General features: G+C 37.9%; 1 protein-coding gene across 3 annotated transcripts in view; it reads right to left on the reverse strand.

Moving 5' to 3' along the window:
* Nucleotides 1-23,803, reverse strand: part of CCDC30 (coiled-coil domain containing 30) — a 169,267-nt gene that overhangs the window by 46,522 nt on the left and 98,942 nt on the right. For 2 of the 3 annotated variants that reach the window (XM_029230822.1, XM_029230821.1), the window contains 2 exons: nucleotides 6,878-7,057; nucleotides 1,531-1,740 (listed from right to left, as the gene is read on the reverse strand). In XM_029230822.1, the coding sequence (XP_029086655.1) occupies nucleotides 1,531-1,740; nucleotides 6,878-7,057 (390 nt within the window). Of the gene's footprint in view, nucleotides 1-1,530; nucleotides 1,741-6,877; nucleotides 7,058-10,556; nucleotides 10,801-23,803 lie in introns of all 3 variants that reach the window. The other variant, XM_029230824.1, reaches the window with a different exon arrangement.

Raw genomic sequence — 23,803 nt, forward strand, 5'->3', positions numbered from 1 at the left:
ACAAACTTTTGAACCCACCACCCAATTTAAGAAACAGAACATTTCCAATACGTTTGAAGTCTACTCTGTGACCCTCTTTGATCACTCCCCTTCCCTCCTCACCTGAGAAAACCAATATCTTGAATTTTGTGTTAATCATTTTCTTGCTTTTTCTTTTAATAATATGTATTTCTGTATGACTCAGTTGTTATTTTGTACTATGTTGACCACCATATTAATGGAATCATACTGTGTTTTTGGTGATTTGGTATTTATTCAATATTGTATTACTACAGCAAGTACCTAGAGTTCATTCATTTTCACTGTTGTATGTATGCTATTGTGTAAATATGCAGTTTACCTCTTCCATCTCATGTCAGTGAACATTTGGGCTGTTTGCAACTTTCTGCTGTTTGGAACAATGTCACTATGAAAATGATTGTATTCCCGTATACTGATATATATGCTCAGTAGAATAGTTTCCCTAGTGTTTATGCCTAGCAGAAGTGTTGGGTTGTGCAGTATATACATCTTTAACTTAACTAGATCTAATGCCAAATTGATTTCTGAAGTGTTTATACTAGTTTACTCTTCCAGCTGCAGTCAGAATATGCATTCCTGTTGCACAAAATCCAGTAACAATATTTAGTATGTCTACATTTAAAAATTTTACTAATCTTTATCAATTTTACCAATTACTTTTTTTAAAAGTAATAACATACATATGATAAAGTACACATATCTTACATACTCAGTGAAGTTTTACTTATATAACCAACTCTTCCAGACCAAGATAAAGAATACTTCCAGCACCACAGAAGATTCCCTCATGTCCCCTTCCATACCCCTCATAAAGACATTATCCTATCACCACGGCTTAGTTTTGTCTATTCTTGAATCTCATATAAGGAAAATTACATAGTATGAACTCTTTTGTGCTGGCTTCTTTAGCTCAACATTGGGTTTTTGAGTTTAAGCCATATTGCTATCATCTAATTTTGATGTTTGTTTTATATTTATGTGGTTGGATGAAATATTTTTTATGTAAGATTTGACTCTCAAGCCCACAGATCAAAACGTGCAAGTGTGACATACTACTGCCACCTGGTGTCAGGCAGTCTAAAATGCAGGGGCGATATTTCAAAATGGTTCATTTCACAACACTCATCCCTCCAAAAGTTACAAAATAAAAATCAAATAAATGGGCAATCCAAATGAGAGGAGAATAAGTCCTTTAAAATTTGACTTAATAATACAAAGTATAAATAATATGCTTTATAAATAATATAAAGTCCTTTGGTCTCAATTCTTTAAGTTCATGTTATAGCTTTAATGAAATTTACCTTTTTGAGTTCATGTAGTCTTCAAAAACACAAGATTTACTGGAACCATAGGAGCAGGTGACGTCAAAAGGGGAAAGCAGGGGAGAGTGAAAAAACCCCTAGAATTCTATCAGGTTTGCACTGTATCTATTTTTTAAAATCCTTAGGGAAACAGGATTTCAGTAGTAGAATCCAGTGCATGTTATTTATTAAGTGTGAGGATAATTACCTTTTCCTCTGCAACAGCAACTCGAGATTTCTCCTGAGCTAGCTTTTCCTGTAGGTTGTTCTGTGATTTAACGCTCTGAGCCTGTTTAAGTACTTCCAGCTCCAGTTCCTTGATTTTCTGCTGACAGTGCTTCCACTCAGCCGTGAGTGAAGAGCACATCTTGGCGCTGTCTAATAACTTCTGCTGGGCCTGCTTGAGTTCCATTTTGATCTAGAGGTGGGGAATAAATAAAAGTGACAAAAATAAGCATGGAATGAATGTGAATGTGAGTTAGAATAAGCAGCTTTCAAGAAAGTGTAGTCCCCCAAGAGCTGACAAATACCAATGTCATGTGGCTGGTTACCTCTCTGGAGCTGCTCTGTGTTAGTAGGGTTTGCCAAAGTCTATCCAGCCAGACGGCAGCTGGACAAAGGAATTTACTTAAGGGTTTCTACACATGCATGGTCTAAAGAGTTTCCATCATTTTTTTTTTTTTTCCAGTCTACTCCAAGCCAGCTTTCATTCCCACTACTTCAGTAGTGCCAAGAGCACTACTGACCTTCCCTGGCCAGAATTTAAGTCCAGTGGACAACTGACCTGTTAGTAGCAGTTACTCCATCCATCTCAGAAAGTTCTCCTCTCTTGGAGTCTGTGACACCCACCTCTCCTAGTTTTCACTTACCTCTGCTGTTGCTTCTTGGTTTATTTTGTAGACTATTCTAGTGCACTCAACTTCTAAACATTATTGGACTATTCTAGGCCTTCCCAGAGAGTGAATCATTCTCTCTCTAGGTTCATTCTCATGATTTAAAAATACCACTTTTATGCCAATACATGTCAAAATGGAACTCCTTGATTCTGCTTATATCTCCAAAAGCGTTCTTCTCTCCATCTTTCTGATTTCAGTAAAGGAGGCCAACATCCAACCTTTTGTTCAGGCCAGTGACCTGAGAGCCATCCTTGAGCCTTCCTTTGCCATAGTGAGCCTATTCAGCACATGCTGTCACTCTACCTCTACAACACATCTTGCATCAATCCATTTTCGTCATTTCCGTCACCACCCTTGCTAGGTCATCATCATCTCTATCCTGGGCCATAGCAGTAGCACTGGTCATGCTACTTCCATTTTTACTCCCTTCTAATCTGTTCTCCACACTGCAGCCAAAGTGTTCTTTTAAAAACATAAATTGAACTACTTGACCCCCGCTCCTGCTTAAATCTCTCAGTGGCTTCCACAACACTCTGAGAACATATCCCACCAGCTTGCCTGGCCTTAAATGATGTGGCCTTTGCCAGATTAAAATCATCCCGTTAATCCCCCTTCTTCCACTGATCTCCTGTCCCACCGGTTTCTATTTGGATTTTATAATGAATAGAAGAAGAAACAAAGAAACTAAAGAAAAGAAGAAACTGAGTGTTGGAATATTTGGTGCATTGGATTGGTTCAGGATTATGAAACTTAAACTTATTATAAATAGAAAGGGCATATAGGTTTCATAATATATTATCCACCTACTCCATAGGCCAAGAAAGCTAAAGGCCTCTGAGATCTATGGTCATTGGTCTTAGAGACAATGCTCAGCATTTTGGTAACGCTGGTAATGATGAAATAAGATGACAACACTGGAGCAAACACTGTTCTGGCCAACGACATGTGCATCTAGGGTGGCTTCTTAAGCTTCAGATTGGGACATTTAAGCACCAGGAAGAGGATTCAGTACAGTGTCTCAGTATTGGTGGTGGCAGAACCGCTCTCAGCCTGAAGCTCTGCAAGCCTACAGCATTCTTCTTGATATACCCAACGTGGAAACAGGCAATATGGCCATAAACCACAGAAATAATAAATAAATTATGGCATTTCCTCACAGTGGAATACTCTACAGCAAAGAAAATGAATGAACAATGGCTATACACCACAACATGGATGAATCTTCCAAACAAAGTAGATCATCAGAAGACAGATACAAGGTGTGTATACTGATTGATTATATTTATAAAATATTCAAAAGCAGGCAAAACTGAACCATACTGTGTGGAATTCATACACAGATGGTAAAACTATAAAGTAAATCAAGAGAGTAATTACTTAAATTAGTGGTTCCTGCTAAGATGGAAGGAAATGGGATTATGGTGGGAAAGAGGTATGCAGGGGCTGCTGGTATGCAGGCAATGTGCTATTTCTTGTCCTGGGTGGTGGTTACATGGGTAGTCACTTTGCAACAATTCATTAAACTGTATATTTATGTTTTGTGTACTTCCTGAGTGCTATATTTTACAATAAAAAGGTTTAAAAGCAACAAATAAGTATTCTGGTTTCTTTTTTTTTTTTTTTTTTAATTATTATTATTATTTTTTTGTTGTACGCGGGCCTCTCACTGTTGTGGCCTCTCCCGTTGTGGAGCACAGGCTCCAGACGCACAGGCTCAGTGGCCATGGCTCACGGGCCCAGCCGTTCCGCGGCATGTGGGATCTTCGCGGACCGGGGCACGAACCTGCGTCCCCTGCATCGGCAGGTGGACTCTCAACCACTGTGCCACCAGGGAAGCCCAGTATTCTGGTTTCTTAACCAGTCTTACAAGTATGCCTAACGTTAGCCAGAGACCCAGAGTTCAATTATCTCTGAGTGCATTTTAAAAAGTAATCTCTAAATTGGCAAAGCTGAGGTTCGAAAATGATCCCAAATTGAGGAAAGGGATAATACAGAAAGATAACTCTACACAGGAAAGACAAAAACAGACCTGGGTTTAAATTCTGACTCCACAATTTGGTAGCCTTGTCACTTGAACAGTTTTTTATATATGTATATATATATATATATTTATTTTCTTTATTTTTTTAGTGTTTTGGCTGTGTTGGATCTTAGTTGCAGCATGCAGGATCTTTGTTGAGGCATGCGGGATCTTTCGTTGCGGCTTCTCTGTAGTTGTGGCGTGCGGGTTTTCTCTCTCTAGCTGTGGTACGCAGGCACCGGAGCGCGTGGCCTCTGTAATTTGCGGCACACGGGTTCTCTTGTTGAGGTGCGCGAGCTCAGCAGTTGTGGTGCGCGGGCTTTAGTTGTCCCGCGGCGTGTGGGATCTTAGTTCCCCAATCTGGGATCAAACCCGCGTCCCCGGCATTGGAAGGCAGATTCTTTACCACTAGAACCACCAGGGAAGTCCCCTGAACAGTTTTCTCACCTATAAAATGTTTACCTTTCAGGGTTGGGAGGTTTCTAAGAGACGAAGTGGACAAACTGTCACTACAAGGTAGTTGGCTATTGCATATGACTCTGCGTAAATGCCTGGCCCAAGGGACCAGCCAAAAGAATGATGTCTCATTACTGAAATGGCAAATAATTTACCCCACCATGAAGGAGATTTAAAACAGAACAAAAAATATCTTCTCTTTTTATCAAGCTCTCATTTACCCATCCCTGAAGGACTCGTTCATTAATCAACAAATATTTATAGGGTGCCAACCATATATAAGATGTCATGATCTGTTGTTATTGTCATTGTGCCTTGACAAAGATGTAGTATTGCTAGTGTACGCTCACAGTGGACAGTTAAAATGGTCTAAGAACGGTGTTTGAAGGGAAAGGTAAAAGGTTGTCTTGAAATGTGAGAAAGATTTGGAATTTAATTTAAAACTACAAAGGCTTGGGGCTTCCCTAGTGGCGCAGTAGTTAAGAATCCGCCTGCCAATGCAGGGGACACGGGTTCGAGCCCTGGTCCGGGAAGATCCCACATGCTGCGGAGCAACTAAGCCAGTGCGCCACAACTACTGAGCCTGTGCTCTAGAGCCCACGAGCCACAACTACTGAGCCTGCGAGACACAACTATGGAAGCCTGCACGCCTAGAGCCCGTGTTCTGCAACAAGAGAAGCCACCGCAATGAGAAGCCTACACACCGCAATGAAGAGTAGCCCCCACTCACTGCAACTAGAGAAAGCCTGCGCACAGCAACGAGGACCCAACACAGCCAAAAATAAAAATAAATAAATTTATTTAAAAAATTACAAAGGCTTGAGGGAATATGATCAAATTCAAAAAACCATGAAGGGTGAGGATAGGGAAGAAGTTTATCCAAATAATCCTAGAACTCCCAAAAGGGCTTCCTTTGAAGTTGGAAATAAATGACTATTTGTTTTCCTCCATATCTCCCCTACTAGACTGTGAGCTCCTTAAAAGTAGGGACCTTTCTTAATCCATTTTTATGTCGCTTTTTGAATAAGGTCATTGATCCTGCTACACTGGGGTGGCAAACTTTTCATATAAAGGGCCAGAGAGTAAATATTTTAGCCTTTGTGGGCCATATGGTCTCTGTCAGAACTACTCATATCTGCTTTGGTAGTGCAAAAGCAGCCATCAATAATATGTCAACAAACAGGTATGGCTGTGTGCCAATAAAACTTTATTTACAAAAATGGAAGGCAGGCAGGATTTGACCCATAGGTCAAAGTTTGCTGACCCCTGCACTAGGGGATGAGAACTGTGTCTGTTTTGCATATCATTAAACCCTCAGTATTGACAAGATGGCCTGCCTTGTGTTGGACTGATGCTCAATAAATATTTGTTGAATGTTGAATTCCAGAATCTTAGATAGGGGCTTATATTAGGTTCCTAGTATACGTTTACAGAAGTGAACCACAATTAAAAGAAAGTTCTATTTTACATGGTGGTTCAGTTTGAACATTTTTGTGGTTCATAAAACTTACTCTTTTTTTTGGCTTCACTGTGTGGCATGCGGGATCTTAGTTCCCCGACCAGGGATTGAACCCACGCCCCCTGCAGTGGAAGCATGAAGTCTTAACCACTGGACCGCCAGGGAAGTCCCCTGTGTTTCATAAAATTTAGATGAATCTGTGGATGGCAGTTCTATATAGATTATTTTAAAACAAGCATGTTTGGGGGATGTTCCCCCAAATTTCTGATACACTCATGTCAGGAAGAACAACTTTGCTCTCTCATGATTTGTACCTTGGTGCAGTTGATATTTGATTCAACCAATAATAATGAATGCATCTATTAGAGACAAATACATCCAGAGATAGAACTAGGGCAGAACCACCAGTGATTTAGTTCAGGTCATCGAAATTTACCAAGTGCTAAAAGGTCTAGGTAGTGATTTCAAAAGACTGCGTAACTTAAACCTTTTCATATTTACAGGTTGACAGCACACACAGCCTTTCAGCAGCAGAGAAACCATTGAGCTGTGTACCTACTCGGTAGGGAGAAGTTAAAGGAGGGAGTTACCAGATAGCTCACATTGTTTACCCATCTGGGGACTCTGTCGTGAATTATCAAGTTGAGGAATTCTGATTCCTTTATTCCCAGGGTAAATTGAGCAATCGAGACTCTTAAATGAAGGATACGCCCACTGGAGTTACCTTAATGCTTTCTTCCTGAAGTAAGCTGTTATGCTGCTTTAAGTCCAAGTTCTTTCCTCGCTCATATCGAAGCTCCTTTTCTGCTGAGTTGCATAGAATCTGGAGCCGGTGCAAATTCTGGCGAAGTTGCTGTAGCTCCTCTTGCTGCTGGTATTTCCGTTTTTCTCCAGATGATGGATTCTAAAGCAAATGTTTTACAAGGGGAACATGGACAATTTGAAAGAATGTTGGTAAAACATGGGTTCCAGCTGTCAGAATGTGATTATTCACATGTATATGCTTTTGGAGTTAGCTTAACTGCAGCCAATTACTCTTTTACATGTATGGCTAGTTGTACATGTTCATATAGTTTAACTCCTGTTATATTAGAGTGAAAATATTGAAGAAGTTATGCGAACAAGAGTAATTAAGCATAGAAAATTAACTTTCTTATTTTTCATATTAATGAAGTGGAACAGAAGCGTGGGCAGTTTTAGAGCAAAACGTGCTTTAAATAGGGAGTTCAAAGAGTCAACATATTAAGATGCAGTGTGTGAACGTGTATGTGGGTTGCGTGTGCGCACGCGCGCATAATGTCTGTTGGCAAAAGGGAAGAGAACATTTAGCGAGAGATACTAAATTACCAGGTTTCCTCATCACTTTCCTTTCACTCCCCAATGATTCTCCTTCGGTTACTCCTCAACAACGCACTCTTCTGCCAGGTCTCTCTGGCACAATAAAACTCACATGACCAAAGGAGGAGTTGTTTAGATTTTCTGAAAGGTAGGCACACACAGCCATGCTGAGTAGACAAAGAATTCACCCTTCTCCAGTTCAACAGATAAGATACTGTCTGTTTCCTGAATCCTGGTCCAGTGTGCTTCCTGTTCATGACGTTCTGAAAAGCCCATGTCATTATTCTAGTTTATCTTGCTTATAAAAGAATTGCCACACTGAATTCCCCAAGTCCTGTTAGCCCTTCAGTTCCTGTCTTGGTTTAGTCAGAAAGGCAATCTAGATCCAATTTGCTTGTCTTAAGAGCTGCAAGTATCTAAGATCCCTGGTTAGCTCGCTATGGGTAAATGCACGGTTCATCTACACATGTTCAAGTGATATTTATTCATTATTACAGAAGAATACCTAATTGACATATTCTGATTTTACCCAATAGTCTTGAAAGTTTGGTTTAATGTAAATGTATTCCCAAGACTCAGATCTATTTTGGGCGGGGGGGCCATTACATCAAAGTTTTGGAGACTGCAAGCCTAAGGGCAAATCACAGATAAATTCACCAAGATAATCTAAGACAGACACCCTGGGAGGGCTTTTGGGAGCCAGCTTGCCAGCCTTCCTTAGAAAATTAGCTTGACGTGAGGACTATATGCTTTCTTTGAGCTTCTCAGCAAGTGGAAGCAGGTGACAAAACTGTTAAAGGGTCAGGCTGTAAAGGAGACAGACCAGGTTCCACCACAAAGTGTCATTCTAGGCCAATTATTTAACCTCTCTAAAGCCTCAGTTTCTTCATCTATAAAGTGGCAACAATAATATTTCTGCCTCATTGTATTGCTTAATATACACAGAGTATTAAGTATAGTGCCTAGAGCATAGTAAAAAAATGTGAAACTACATTTTCAACCTATAAAATTAAGATAATTAATGGTGGTTCAAATATGTTTCAAGAATAGTGGGAAAATAATATCTAGAACTCAGCTACTGCAACCTCACCAGGAATACTGTTGAACAGCAGAAATTAAGCCCCGAAAGGCCATCAGCAGCCACAAATGATGTCACAAAACACATATAAACAATATAGCTCACATAGTTACTCATAATAGAGGCTCTCACAGTTTTTTCCCTATATATTTGCCATTTATGAGCATTCTTTAAAATTTGGTGTCTGGGCTCAGCCTATAGCTACCTAAATTTGCACATTATGAGATTAATAAGACACAGTACACGTGGAAAGCAGCAAAGTATTAGCACCATAATCTGACAACAACAGGGGTGAAGACTAAAAACTACACACACACAAGAACTAAAAAGTAGAACAATCTATAGCTATCAGAAGGTTTTGAACCCTATACACAGAAAGAGGTCCTGAAATTATCACTGCACAGCACACTGCAGACAAAAATCTGTCTAAAATGTATTTTCTTCCTTGCTTGCTTAAACAAGTAAATGAAATAGTGTGTGTGAGTGTTTTGGGAAATGTGAATCCAAATAACACAAATATGTTATTTTTTCCCATGCGGCCCATGTCTACCTCATTTACTGCTGTATGTACCTTAACACAGGGCCTGGCACATCATAGATACACAATTAATGGGAATTCCCTGGCGGTCCAGTGGTTAGGACTCCGTGCTACCACTGCAGGGGGCATGGGTTCGATCCCTGGTCAAGGGACTAAGATCCCTGGTTGGGGAACTAAGATCTCACATGCTGTGTGGCATGGCCAAAAAAAAAAAAAAATTGATACTCAATTAATAATTAATACTGGTTGAATAAATGAATAAGAATAACACACTTCTTTCAATAATTCAAAGTCATTATTATGGAAAAAAATTACTGGCTATGTGGTATATACATTTGTTCTTTCACAAAATGGCTATTTTCCCAGATTTCCCAGAGAGTTTTTATATATTTAATAGTTTTTCACCTCCCTCCAAGTACTGAGAAATGATTCTTCAAATAATGGGAAAGGGTAAATTAGAGAAAATTAATAAATTAACCAGGGTGTGACTTCTTATACTGTAAATTTCATTATTCTAAAAGTTCACTGATTACTTTAAGCTCATAAGCAAAGATTTTATCATCTTTGTGACCACAGTGTTCAGCCTCTGCCCAAGCCTCCTACACTGGCCCACTGCCCAATAAAGGGATTGTCTGGGATATGTAACATCAACCTCTTTTTGAATATGTGATGTCATACTTCCTTTTGGTCTTCTGAACAAATCCAGTGACTTCCTTCTCATTCCAATGTATCTGAATCTCCTGTCAGGTATATATTTTCCTTGTTTATTATGACTTGCCTAGTTTTCACTCTATCCAAACCTCTTTTCAAATATATTTTGACTTCTTTTACTAATAGTCTTCCTTGTTTTCTAAATGTACACTTCTCAAATGTCTATTATCAGTCTTCTGAATGTGGTTTACATATGAGTACAAAGCCTCCCTCTATGGATCTCAAAATAATTCCTAGAAAAGTGTGTGTAGGGAAATCTTAATTTGTACAAGAGGGAACCAATAAAATTGAGGTAAAAGAACTGAGGTGTAGTCACTCCTTTTATTTCTCCTGCAGGCACATTTCTAGTAAATAGCAATAGCCATATTTAAAACAATTCCAAGTCTGCGGCCTTTTCCCCCGCAAAAAATGTATTTTGTATACTGAGGCTAGGTACCAGGAACAGAAAATGTGGCACAAATCCCGCCATTCTCTGTCCCACCTGCCCAGGGCAGACACTGACAATCAATCAGCATTCCTTCCTGCTGAGCCTAGAAGAAGCCTAAGAACACTTTATAATAAAATGTATCAACTGATGGGCTTAGCTGAGATTTTGATTGCTACTTTATTAACATTCGGGCCATGGTTATGATATTGCTCAACAAATATACGTTAATAGTGATATAAAAATTAAGCCTCTAACCACAGCTGATCAGAGGAAATGGAGCCAGTCAGACCACGTGTTTATATAACACCTACCTGGACGCTACTGTCATCTGAGCTATCCCCAGAGCTCTGAAACTGAAGGAGGCTCTGATTCATACACCTCAGCCCTTCTCTGAGCCTCACGACTTCCTCAGGCTTCAAGGTCAACTGCTGTTCTTCACCTTTCATATCTTGTTTCTGCTGCGAGTCCTCCTCCTTCTGTCCCTCTCTTGGAAAAGTGCCTTCCTTTACTGCCTCCTCTGGAATTTCCTTCTGCTTACTTTCTCCTAATTCAGGACTTAGCACAAATATAATAACAAAAGACTATCAAAATGCTCATTATACTAGCAGAATATGGAGGGAAAATATCTACCAGTAAAGAAAGTGCTGTGAGCAAGATTTTCAACTTGAATTCTATAGCAGAGCAGTTATCTTATTCTTGGAAATAAACTTTAAAAACAAATGAGTCATATCATTTTTACTCATATTCAGGGAAATGACCCATCATAGATTTTTGTCTACAGGTATAGACAAACAACCAGTTTAAGTGAGTTTTTCACTTTTTCAAGTTTTAGTATGGCATTGGGCAGATACACCTTATAAAGATTTTTTAAAAATCACTCAATAAGCACCAGGCACTTTGGCAGGCTCTAGGGTTACAATAGGACATAATCCCTGTCCCTAAGGAGCTTACAATTTAGTGAAAAATAAGGATAAGTTAACAAGTGATTATATTAAGTTAGTAGTAAGTAATCTGAGGCCTGATGGATGAGTACGCACAAGCTAGGCGAACGTAAAGGTAGGGATGTGTGCATACTTGCTTGTGTGTGTATATGTTGGAGGGTGGGTTGTTGGATGACTTAATAAATAAGATGGGTAAAAGCCCAGAGGCAAAAGAGAGAGTGTGCTTTAGAAACATCATTTGTAATCTGTGTGGCAGGGAAACCAGTTGAGAGATTGTTGTGATCTGCGTACTAAACAACAGTGACTAGAATAGGATGGTGGGGATGGAAAGGAGGAATGGATTCTAGAGATATTTAGAAGACAATATTGATAGGATCTGTCATTTGCAGGACGTGGCAGGTGAGGGAGAAAAAGGAATAATGAGTGACACCTGGATTTCTGACGGGGGGCAAATGGGCAAGTGGATGGTAGCCCAAGAAGGGGGAATATAGGTATAGACTGGAGACATGCCTGGGGTGAAGACACAGATACAGAGGAATGTGAGCAGAAACCTTAGGATTAGATAAGATGAGCCAGGGAGAAGCGGGAAAGCAAGAGGAGGAGGATCATTCTGGACAGAAGTCTAAAGACTTGTGAGGAACAAGCAGAGGGAAGAGGCCTGAAGAGGAGACTCAGAAGCCAGAGAGGGAGGAGGAAAACTAAAAGGCTGTGAGCCATAGAAACCAAGGGGAGGGAATGTACCTTTCACAGTTAGAGAGTATGAATGAAAAGTAGAGTGAACACAAGTATGCTTATTTTATTTTTATTCCCTTAATCTTAAATTTGTTTCAGGTACTGTGGGGCCTAGCACAGGATGCTTCACAAATTATAGCTGGTGTTCAAATTCTTCAAGAAGGCAGTTTGGCAATACGGATGAAGAGCCATAAAAGTGTTCAGATCTTTTGACTGAATAATTGCATACCAATGAATTTCCTGAAATAAAATAACTGACAAGAAGAAAAAAGCTGATTGTATAATAATGCTCAGAACCATGGTATTCAAAATAGTGATTAAATGGAGACACAGAAATGGCTAAGAGGATTAAAGATAAACCAACTTGAAAGTGGTATGAAGACTATTCATCAACATTAAATACTTATTAAAGTAAGATGGTGGAACAATAAATAATATATATGTATATATGTGTATAAACATAACACATACTATGGGAAATGTAAATATAGAAAAAACTGGAAAGGAACACAGGAAAAATTGTGTCTATGGAGTTTTTTCCCTTTTAAAATTCCTTTAACACTGTATAAAAATGAATTAAATATTTTATTTTGAACTCAGCAGTTTTTTAGAGGTAATATATTTAAATGATTAAAAACATGAGACAAAAAGTAAAATGCTTTAAAAATAAATTTCTGATAAAATAACGATTCTTTTCATCCTCCATAAACTCTTTTCCTTTTCCTACTCCCAATGGAAGCTAGATATACTTGAAGACTGGGAAAATGCAAACATACACCTATTATTATTTTTAAATGGGAAAACTGACTTCTGCATTCAGGAAGATAAAGTAGACATACTTTTCCCTATTTCTCCTACCAAGTACAACTAAAAACCCTGGACGTTATATATAAAACAAACGTAAGAAGACTCCGAAAGGTAGAAAGAAGTCAGATCAGCTAGGTAACCCAGGACCTGAAGAACCACATGGTTGTGGTTTCCTAGGTTTTCTTGTAGCCTCATATATCCTAGACTTAAAGCTGAAGAAGCTGGCAATCTAGACAACACCAAGAAGCATAGACAAAAGGCTTTTTACTCTATACAGAGGACCAAGAAAAGGACAACCAAGCAAGAAAGAAAACTTTCAGACATTATCCACTTTATTCCAGCCAAACGCCATAGAAAAAACTGTGGCTCCACCCCACTCATGTCAGCAAAGGTCAAGCTGGGAGCCCACACTTCCACTTTCACCAGGAAAATGAGGCACAACTCCCCTGCTGCGGGTAGTGTCAGAGGCCAGTGGGGAGGAGGGACTTTTATCCCTGCCAGGCAGTACCAGACATGGGGAGTCTGGACTTCCACCCCCACCTGGCAGTAAGGAGATACCCTTCTCTTTACTGGGGTAGTTTCAGAGGAGGCCTAGTGGAGAGTCAGGACTTTTACTGCTGCCCTGCTCATGATATCATGGAGGCCAAGTAGAGAGCAGTAACAAGGCATCCTTCACCATCACAGTCAGAGCAGTCCAAGCAGAGACCTAGTGGGGAGTAGGAACTCCCACCATGACCAGCAGTAATGAGGAGCCCCTCTTTCCTTGGGTGTCCATGGATGCTGAGCGGGGAACCTGGACTTCTACCCCAAGCTGGGGTAGACAGCAACCCCCTCCACATACCCTGCCAGAGTGGTATCACAAGAAGCCAGCTAAATAGAAGGTTAAAACAAGACCAAGAGTTTCATAACATAATACCCCAAATATTCAGATTTCAATCTAAAATTACTCATCATACCAAGAACCAGGAACCTCAACTTGAATGAGAAAAGGCAACAATTAGATGACAAAATCATGATGACAGAATTATTTAACAAATATTTGAAATCAGACATCATAAAAATAATTCAATGAGCAATTATGAACACATTTGAAACAAATGAAAAAATAGAAAGTCTCAGAACTAGAAAGTCTCAGTAAAGAAATAGAAGATATAAGAAAGAACCAAATGGAAATTTTAGAATTGAAAAATACAATAACCAGAATTTTAAAACTCAATGGATAGAATCTACAGCAGAATTGAGGGGACTGAGAAAAGAATCAGTGAGCCTGAAGACAGAAGAATAGAAATTACCCAGTCTGAAAAACAGAGAGAAAATAGACTGGGGGAAAAGGAAAAAAAAACAAAAAAACACTGCCTCTGGGAACTGTGGGGCTATAATAAAAGATCTAATGCTTTTGTTATGGATCCTGGAAGGAAAGGAGAATAGGCAGGACAGAAAAAGTACATGAAGAAATAATGGCTACAACCTTCCCAAAAGACATAAACATACAGATTCAAGAAGGTGAGTGAGCTCCAAACAGGATAAACCTAAAGAAAGCCATACCAAAAAACATCATAAAAAAAAAAAAAAACATAGTCAAATTTCTGAAAACTAAAGACAAATAAAAAAACCTTGAAAGCAACAAGAGAGAAACACTACATTACAGAAAGGGAAAAACAATTCAAATGACAGCTGACTTCTCATCAGAAACTACAGAGATCAGAAGGAAGTGGCATAACATTTTTCATATGCTGAAAGAAAAGAACTGTCAATCCAGAGTCCTATACCCAGTGAAAATATTCTTCAGGAATGAAGAGGAAATCAAGATGTTCACAGATGAAGAAAAATCAAGAGAATCTGCCACTAGCAGAACTACTCTAAAAGAATAGCTAAAGGAAATTCTCTATACACATAGGAAATGATAAAAGGAGGCATACTGTAACATAAGGAAGGAAGGACAGAAAGAGTAAAAATCTGGATAAATACATTTTTCTTCTCCTTTTGAGTTTCCTAAGTTCTGTATGATGGTTGAAGCAAAAATATAGTACTGTCTGGGGCTTCTCTGGTGGCGCAGTGGTTGAGCGTCCGCCTGCCGATGCAGGGGACACAGGTTCGTGCCCCGGTCCAGGAAGATCCCACATGCTGTGGAGCAGCTGAGCCCGTGAGCCATGGCCGCTGAGCCTGCGCAGCCGGAGCCTGTGCTCCGCAACGGGAGAGGCCACAGCAGTGAGAGGCCCGTGTACCACCAAAAAAAAAAAAAAAAAAAAAAAAAAATATATATATATATATATATATAGTACTGTTTGATGTGGTTCTAAATGCGTGTAGAGAAAAATTTTAAGACAAACTGTATTATAAATTGGGGAGGGTAAAGAGACATAAAGGGAGGTAAGGTTTCTACATTTCATTCTAACTGGTAAAATGTGTGTGTGTGTGTGTGTGTGTGTGTGTGTGTAAAAAGTAATGCCTAGAGCAACGACTGTAAAGCTATAAAAAGAAGCACACTCAAAAACATTATATAAGAACCAAAATGGAATTATTAGAAAGTGTTCATATAACCCACAGGAAGGCAGAAAACAGAAAACAGACACAAATAACAGAGAGAACAAATAGAAAATCAGAAATGGAAAAATAGCAAACTGGGACTTCCCTGGTGGTCCAGTGGTTAAGAATCCACTTTCCAATGCAGAGGATGCAGGTGCGATCCCTGGTTGGGGAACTAAGATTCCATATGCTGCGGGGCTATTGAGGCTGCAAGCTCTAGAGTCCACACACCACAAGTAGAGAGAAGCCCACGCGCCGCAACGAAAGATCCCACATGCTGCAACAACGGTCCCGCATGCCGCAACTAAGACCTGATGCAGCCAAATAAATAAATATTTTTAAAATAGAAAACTTAAGTTCTAATATACCAATAATTACATTAATGGTAATTTGGCCAAACACACCAATCAAAAGACAGAGATTGGCAGAGTGGCTTAAAAAACAAGACCTAACTAGATGCCGTTTACAAAAACTCATTTCAAATATAATAATATAAGCAGGTTGAAGGCAAAAATGGATGAAAAAGACATATCATGCAAATATTAATAAAAAGAAAGCAAGAGAATCTATATCAATATCTGATAAAGTAGGCTTCAGAAATAAAATTAAAAGAAAGAAAAAGAGAGGGACATTATATAATGATAAAAGGGTCAATTCACCAAGAAGACATAGCAATCCTAAATGTGTATGCACCAAACAACAGAGCTGTAAAGTATTTGGAGTAAAAACTGAATAACTGAAAGGAGAAATAGATAAATCCACAATTACAGTTGGAGACTTCAACAACCCTCTCAAAAACTGATAGAACAACTAGATAGAAAATCAGCTATATCAGTTGATACTGAAAAACCGTTTGATAAAATGTGACACTCATTTATGATAAAACCTTAGAAAAACAGAAATAGAGAGAAACTTCTTCAATTTGACAAAAACCAAACAGCTAACATTGTATTAATGGTGAAAACTGAAAGCCTTCCTGATAAGATTGGAAACAGGACAGAGATATTCACATTCATTAGTTTTATTCAACATATTGCTGGAAGTTCTAGCTAGTGCAATTAGACAAAAAAGGAAGTAAAAGGCATACAGATTGGAAAAGATGAAAGAATCTGAAATTGCATGATTTTCAGATGATATGATTGTCTATGTAGAAAATCCCAAGAAACATTAAAAAAAATTAAAAAGAGCCTAGAACAAATAAGCAAGTTCAGAAAGGTCACAGGATGCAAGATAAATAATATTTCTGTATATTAGCAATGAACACATAGACACTGAAATTTAAAATACAATACCATTTATAATTGCTCAGAAAAATGAAATACTTAGGTGTATATCAACAAAACATGTATAGGTCTTGTCTGCTGAAAACTATAATATGCTGGTGAAAGAAATAAAAGAATATCTAAATAAATGTAGGACATACTGTATCCATGGATTGGAGGATTCTACATAGGAAAAGATGTCAATTCTCCCTAAATTTATATACAGATTTAAAACAATTCGTATCAAAATTCCAGCAAGATTTTTTGTAGCTACAGACAAGATTATTCTAACATTATATGTAAAGGCAAAGGGACTAGATAGCTAAACAATTTTGAAAAAGAATAAAGTGGAATCTGTCTATCCAGTTTCAAAACTATATTATACAGCTACAGCAGTCAAGATTGTATGATATTAGTGGACAGACACATAGATCAATGGAATAGAATTAGAGAACCCAGAAGCAGAAACTCACAATGCCTAAGTCATTTTTGTCAAAGGTGCAAAAGCAATTCAATGGAAGAAAGACAGCCTTTTCAAGAAATGATGCTAAAACAATTGAATATTTATAGGCAAAAAAAGAGAATCCTATCTAAGTTTCACACCGCATACAAAAATTAACTCAAAATAGATCATGGGCTTAAATGCAAAACTACGAAACATAGGAGAAAATATTCAAGATTTAAGGTTGAGCAACTAATTCTTAGATTTAACATCAAAAGTATGATCCATAAAAGGAAAAATTGATACCTCATCAAAATTAAAATTTTTTTTGCTCTGAGAAAACCTTGTTAAGAGGATGAAAAGACAAGCTATAGACTGGGAAAAATACTTGCAAGTCACAGAGCTGACAAAGGACAAGTATCTAGACTTTATAAAGAACTCTCAAAATTTAACATTAAAAAACAAATCCAATTAGAAAATAGGCAAAAGATATTAAAAGCGATAACACCAAATGCTAGTGAGGATACAGAGAAACTGGATCACTCATACACTGCTGGTGGGAATGTAAAATGATATAGTCACTCTGGAAAACAGTTTGGCAATTTCTCAAAAAAAGAACAAAACACAACTAACTAAAATTAAATATGCAAGTACCAGGTTATCCAAAATTGCACTCCTGGGGATTTATCCCAGGTAAATGAATAATTATGTTCACATAAAAGCTTGAATATTTATAGCAGCTTTATTCATAATAGCCAGAACTGGAAATAACCCAGGTATCCTTCAATGGATGAATGGTTAAAAAAAAACTTGTGGTATATCCATACCATGTAATACTACTCAGCAATGAAAAGTATCCAACTACTGATACTCATAATAACCTAGATGAATCTCCAGAGAATTATGTTAAGTGAAAAAAGTCAACCCTAAAATGTTACTTATTGTATGGATACATTTATATAACATCATTGAAATGAAAAACTTTTAGAAATGGAGAATAGACTAGTTAGAATAGAATGGCGCCAGGGGTTAAGGAGGGGGTGAAGTGGGAAGGAAGTGGGGGTGGCTATAAAAGGGCAACATGAGGAATCCTTGTGGTGATGGAAATGTTCTGTATCTTGACTGTGTCCATGTCAATATCCAGGTTATGATACTGTACTACAGTTTTACAAGAGGTTACCATTGGGGAAAACCAGTAAACGATACATGGGATCTCTGTTATTTTTTATAACTGCATGTGAATCTACAATTATATCAAAAATTAAAAGTTTACTTTAAAAAATGAAAAATCTATAAACTGGTCATGTAAGTTTAATATCTATGAAGGTGCTTGATTTGTCACAATTAGAGGGTTGAATTACTTTATAAAGAGTAAATTTAGCCAGACCTAATATAATTTCCTCCTATAGTTGCATAGTGGCCATGTAGTCATAGGAGAAGAGAAGTAGCTTTCATTATGTTTCCATAGTTTAAAGTTTAAACGGTCCTCCTCTTAGGTGGGTAAATGAGATGTACCTGTAAACCCATATTTAGAGCAGGGCAGTCAGTGAGTCTCCTTTGGCTTGGAGGGAATGATGAGCAGGGCTCTCCAGGGGATAATCCTGGGCTAATGCCATTTTACATCTTTACTAATGGTCTGGATAAATGAACTGCATTCACATAAATTAGTTAATTAAGGAGAATTAGCAATACTTTAGAATGTAGTAATTTAATTTAAAGTGATCTTAATATATTAGGATGAAATTCATTAAAATAAATGCTCTCCAAAAAGAACAGGCTTTATCCTTTCAAAAGGTATAAGAGAAAATGTGACTTAGAAACCAAAGGCAAACTGAATAGATTTTTAAAAGTAATACATATAACTATGTATTACTTTATTATTAATTTTATATGATGATGATAATAATAATAATGTAAAAGTTGCATGGGCAAAAGTAGACTACCAGCCAAAAATAACATGGAACTGAGAACACGCCCTGCAGTCAGTATACCTACACCTTATGGACTAGAGAACCCACCATGACTCTCAAATTTCTTCTCCCCTCTAACATAGCTCTTAATCTTTATTTACCGAGTTCTGACTGAAACTCACCCCCTCTGTTATTTTTATATCATTCTATAATTTTGTAATTGTCACCAGTCTTCAACTAGTAGGAGGTGCCTAGCAGCATGATTATTCCGTTCCTTTTCTAGTAACCCAGATACATAGCAGTCTTAACCTGTACAGAGATTCAAGAAAGAGACTATAATAGTTGAAGCCATGGGTTCTCGTCCTGGATCTTCCACCTATTATTTATGCAACGTTTGACAAGGCAAAATCTCTCAGAGTCTCAGTCTCTTCATTTGTAAAGTGGCCTTGCCCTACTCATAAGATTTTTGGGATCTTAAGGAGTAAAATGTGAAGGCATTTTGATAACCTACAAGGACAATGTACAATTAAAACTAAAGCTTAGTAGAACAGAAGAGTGGCTAGTGACAGAACTCTGTTTTCAGAGAGGAAAGGGAAAAAAATGTTAATTAATTCAGCAAATATTTACCAAATATCACTTATATGCCAAGCACTGTTCTATGCACTAAGGACTCAATGGTGACCAAGACAGCCAGGTCCATGCTCTCATAGAACACACAGAGGAGGAATATGAGGACAAACAATAAACAAGTAAACAAGATAATTACAGATCATGATAAGTCACCTCTAAACAAGGTGACATGCTAGAGCAGGATGTAGGATTTTCCCTAACGTGGCAGTTACTGATTGTCTCTCTGAAAAGGTAGGAAGGAGTTAGCCACATGGAAAGCCGGCAGAGGAGCATCCTGGACAAGGGAACTTTTCAGTACAAAGTTCCTAAAGAGGGAAAGTGCTTGAAGGGTTAGAGGATCTGAAAAACTGCATGATAAACAAGACATTGTACATCAATGGTACAATGATGAAATTGGAGAGGCAGGCAGAGGCCAAGTTGCAGAGGGCCTTAGAGGTCATGGTAAAGGTTTGGATTTTAAGTGCAATAAGAAGCCATTCAGAGGTTTTTTTCTTTTTTAACACCTTTATTGGAGTATAATTGCTTTACAATGGTGTGTTAGTTTCTGCTTTATAAAAAAGTGATTCAGCTATACATGTACATATATCCCCATATCTCCTCCCTCTTGCATCTCCCTCCCACCCTCCCTAACCCACCCCTCTAGGTGGTCACAAAGTACTGAGCTGATCTCCCTGCGTTATGCGGCTGCTTCTTACTAGCTATCTATTTTACATTTGCTGGTATGTAAAAGTCCATGCCACTCTCTCACTTTGTCCCAGCTTACACTTCCCCCTCTCCATGTCCTCAACTCCAGTCTCAATATCTGAGTCTTTATTCCTGTTCTGCCCCTAGGTTCTTCATAAACATTTTTTTTCTTTAGATTTCATATATATGTGTTAGCAATACAGTATTTGTTTTTCTCTTTCTGACTTACTTCACTCTGTATGACAGACTCTAGGTCCATCCACCTCACTACAAATAACTCAATTTCATTTCTTTTTATGGCTGAGTAACATTCTATTGGATATATGTGCCACATCTTCTTTATCCATTCATCTGTCGATGGACACTTAGGTTGCTTCCATGTCCTGGCTATTGTAAATAGAGCTGCAATGAACATTGGGGTACATGACTCTTTTTGAATTATGGTTTTCTCAGGGTATATGCCCAGTAGTGGGATTGCTGGGTCATATGGTAGTTCTATTTTCAGTTTTTTAAGGACCCTCCATACTGTTCTCCATAGTGGCTGTATCAATTTACATTCCCACCAACAGTGCAAGAGGGTTCCATTTTCTCCACACCCTCTCCAGCATTTATTGTTTGTAGATTTTTTAATGATGGCCATTCTGACTGGTGTGAGGTGATACTTCATTGTAGTTTTGATTTGCATTTCTGTAATAATTAGTGATATTGAGCATTCTTTCATGTGTTTGTTGGCAATCTGTATATCTATTGTCTATTTAGGTCTTCTGCCCATTTTTGGATTGGGTTGTTTTTTTGATATTGAGCTGCATGAGCTGTGTCTAAATTTTGGAGATTAATCTTTGTTAGTTGCTTCATTTGCAGATATTTTCTCCCATTCTGAGAGTTGTCTTTTCGTGTTGTTTATGGTTTCCTTTGCCATGCAAAAGCTTTAAGTTTCATTAGGTCTCATTTGTTTATTTTTGTTTTTATTTCTATTTCTCTATGAGGTGGGTCAAAAAGGATCTTGCTGTGATTTATGTCATAGACTGTTCTGCCTATGTTTTCCTCTAAGAGTTTTATAGTGTCTGGCCTTACATTTAGGTCTTTAACCCATTTGAGTTTATTTTTCTGTGTGGTGTTAGGGAGTGTTCTAAATTCATTCTTTTACATGTAGCTGTCCAGTTTTCCCAGCACCACTTATTGAAGAGGCTGTCTTTTCTCCATTGTATATTCTTGCCTCCTTTATCAAAAATAAGGTGACCATATGTTTATATCCTGTTCCACTGATCTATATTTCTGTTTTTATTTCTGTTTTTGTGCCAGTACCATACTGTCTTGATTACTGTAGCTTTGGAGTATAGCCTGAAGTCAGGGAGCCTGATACCTCCAGCTCCGTTTTTCTTTCTCAAGATTGCTTTGTCTATTTGGGGTCTTGTGTTTCCATACAAATTGTGAAATTTTTTGTTCTAGTTCTGTGATAAATGCCATTGGTAGTTTGATAGGGATTGCATTGAATCTGTAGATTGCTTTGGGTAATATAGTCATTTTCACAATGTTTTTTCTTCCAATCCAAGAACATGGTATATCTCTCCATCTGTTTGTATCATCTTTAATTTCTTTCATCAGTGTCTTATAGTTTTCTGCATACAGGTCTTTTGTCTTCTTAGGTAGGTTTATTCCTAGGTATTTTATTCTTTTTGTTGCAATGGTAAATGGGAGTGTTTCCTTAATTTCTCTTTCAGATTTTTCATCATTAGTGTATAGGAATGCAACAGATTTCTATGCATTAATTTTGTACGCTGCTACTTTAGCAAATTCATTGAATAGCTCTAGTAGTTTTCTGGTAGCGTCTTTAGGATTCTCTCTATATAGTATGTTATCTGCAAACAGTGACAGCTTTACTTCTTCTTTTCCGATTTGGATTTCTTTTTCTTCTCTAATTGCTGTGGCTAAAACTTCCAAACCTATTGAATAATCGTGGTGAGAGTGGGCAAACTTGTCTTGTTCCTGATCTTAGTGGAAATGGTTTCAGTTTTTCACCACTGAGAATGATGTTGGCTGTGGGTTTGTCATATATGGCCTTTATTATGTTAAGGTAAGTTCCTTCTATGCCTACTTTCTGGAGGGGTTTTATGATAAATGGCTGTTGAATTTTGTTGAAAGCTTTTTCTGCATCTATTGAGATGATCATATGATTTTTAGGCTTCAATTTGTTAATATGGTGTATCACATTGATTGATTTGTGTATATTGAAGAATCCTTGCATTCCTGGAATAAACCCCACTTGATCATGGTGTATGATCCTTTTAATGTGCTGTTGGATTCTGTTTGCTAGTATTTTGTTCAGCATTTTTGCATCTCTGTTCATCAGCGATATTGGCCTGTAGTTTTCTTTCTTTGTGAAATCTTTGTCTGGTTTTGGTATCAGGGTGATGGTGGCCTCGTAGAATGAGTTTGGGAGTGTTCCTCCCTCTGCTATATTTTGGAAGAGTTTGAGAAGAATAGGTGTTAGTTCTTCTATAACTGTTTGATACAATTCACCTGTGAAGCCATCTGATCCTGGGCTTCTGTTTGTTTAAGATTTTAATCACAGTCTGAATTTCAGTGCTTGTGATTGGTCTGTTTATATTTTCTATTTCTTCCTGGTTCAGTCTCGGAAGGTTGTGCTTCTCTAAGAATTTGTCCATTTCTTCTAGGTTGTCCATTTTATTGGCATATAGTTGCTTGTAGTAATCTCTCATGATCTTTTGTATTTCTGCAGTGTCAGTTTATACTCTCCTTTTTCATTTCTAATTCTATTGATTTGAGTCTTCCTTTTTTTCTTGATGAGTCTGGCTAATGGTTTATCAATTTTGTTTATCTTCTCAAAGAACCACCTTTTAGTTTTAGTGATGTTTGCTATCATTTTCTTCATTTCTTTTTCATTTGTTTCTGCTCTGTCTTTATGATTTCTTTCCTTCTGCTAACTTTGGGGATTTTTGTTCTTCTTTCTCTAATTGCCTTAGGTGTAAAGTTAGGTTGTTTACTTGAGATGTTTCTTGTTTCTTGGGGTAGGACTGTATTGCTATAAACTTCCCTCTTAGAACTGCTTTTGCTGCATCCCATAGGTTTTGGGTCATCGTGCTTTCATTGTCATTTGTTTCTAGGTATTTCTTGATTTCCCCTTTGATTTCTTCAGTGATCTCTTGGTTATTAAGTAGTGTGTTGTTTAGCCTCCATGTGTTTGTAATTTTTACAGATTTTTTTCCTGTAATTGATATCTAGTCTCATAGCCTTGTGGTCAGAAAAGATACTTGATATGATTTCAATTTTCTTAAATTTACCAAGGCTTGATTTGTGACCCAAGATATGACTTATCCTGGAGAATGTTCCATGAGAACTTGAGAAGAAAGTGTATTCTGTTGTTTTTGTTTTTGGTTTTTTTAAAATAAATTTATTTATTTATTTTTGGCTGTGTTGGGTCTTCATTGCTGTGCACAGACTTACTCTCATTGCGGTGATCGGGGGCCACTGTTTGTTGTGGTGCACGGGCTTCTCATTGCAGTGACTTCTCTTATCGTGGTGGCTTCTCTTGTTGCAGAGCATGGGCTCTAGGCTCGCGGGCTTCAGTTGCTGTGGCTCGAAGGCTCTAGAGCGCAGGCTCAG

This window comes from Monodon monoceros, unplaced genomic scaffold (genome assembly GCF_005190385.1).
Source record: "Monodon monoceros isolate NGI ecotype Baffin Bay Population unplaced genomic scaffold, NGI_Narwhal_1 Super_Scaffold_18, whole genome shotgun sequence".
NCBI classification, from domain to species: Eukaryota; Metazoa; Chordata; class Mammalia; order Artiodactyla; family Monodontidae; genus Monodon; species Monodon monoceros.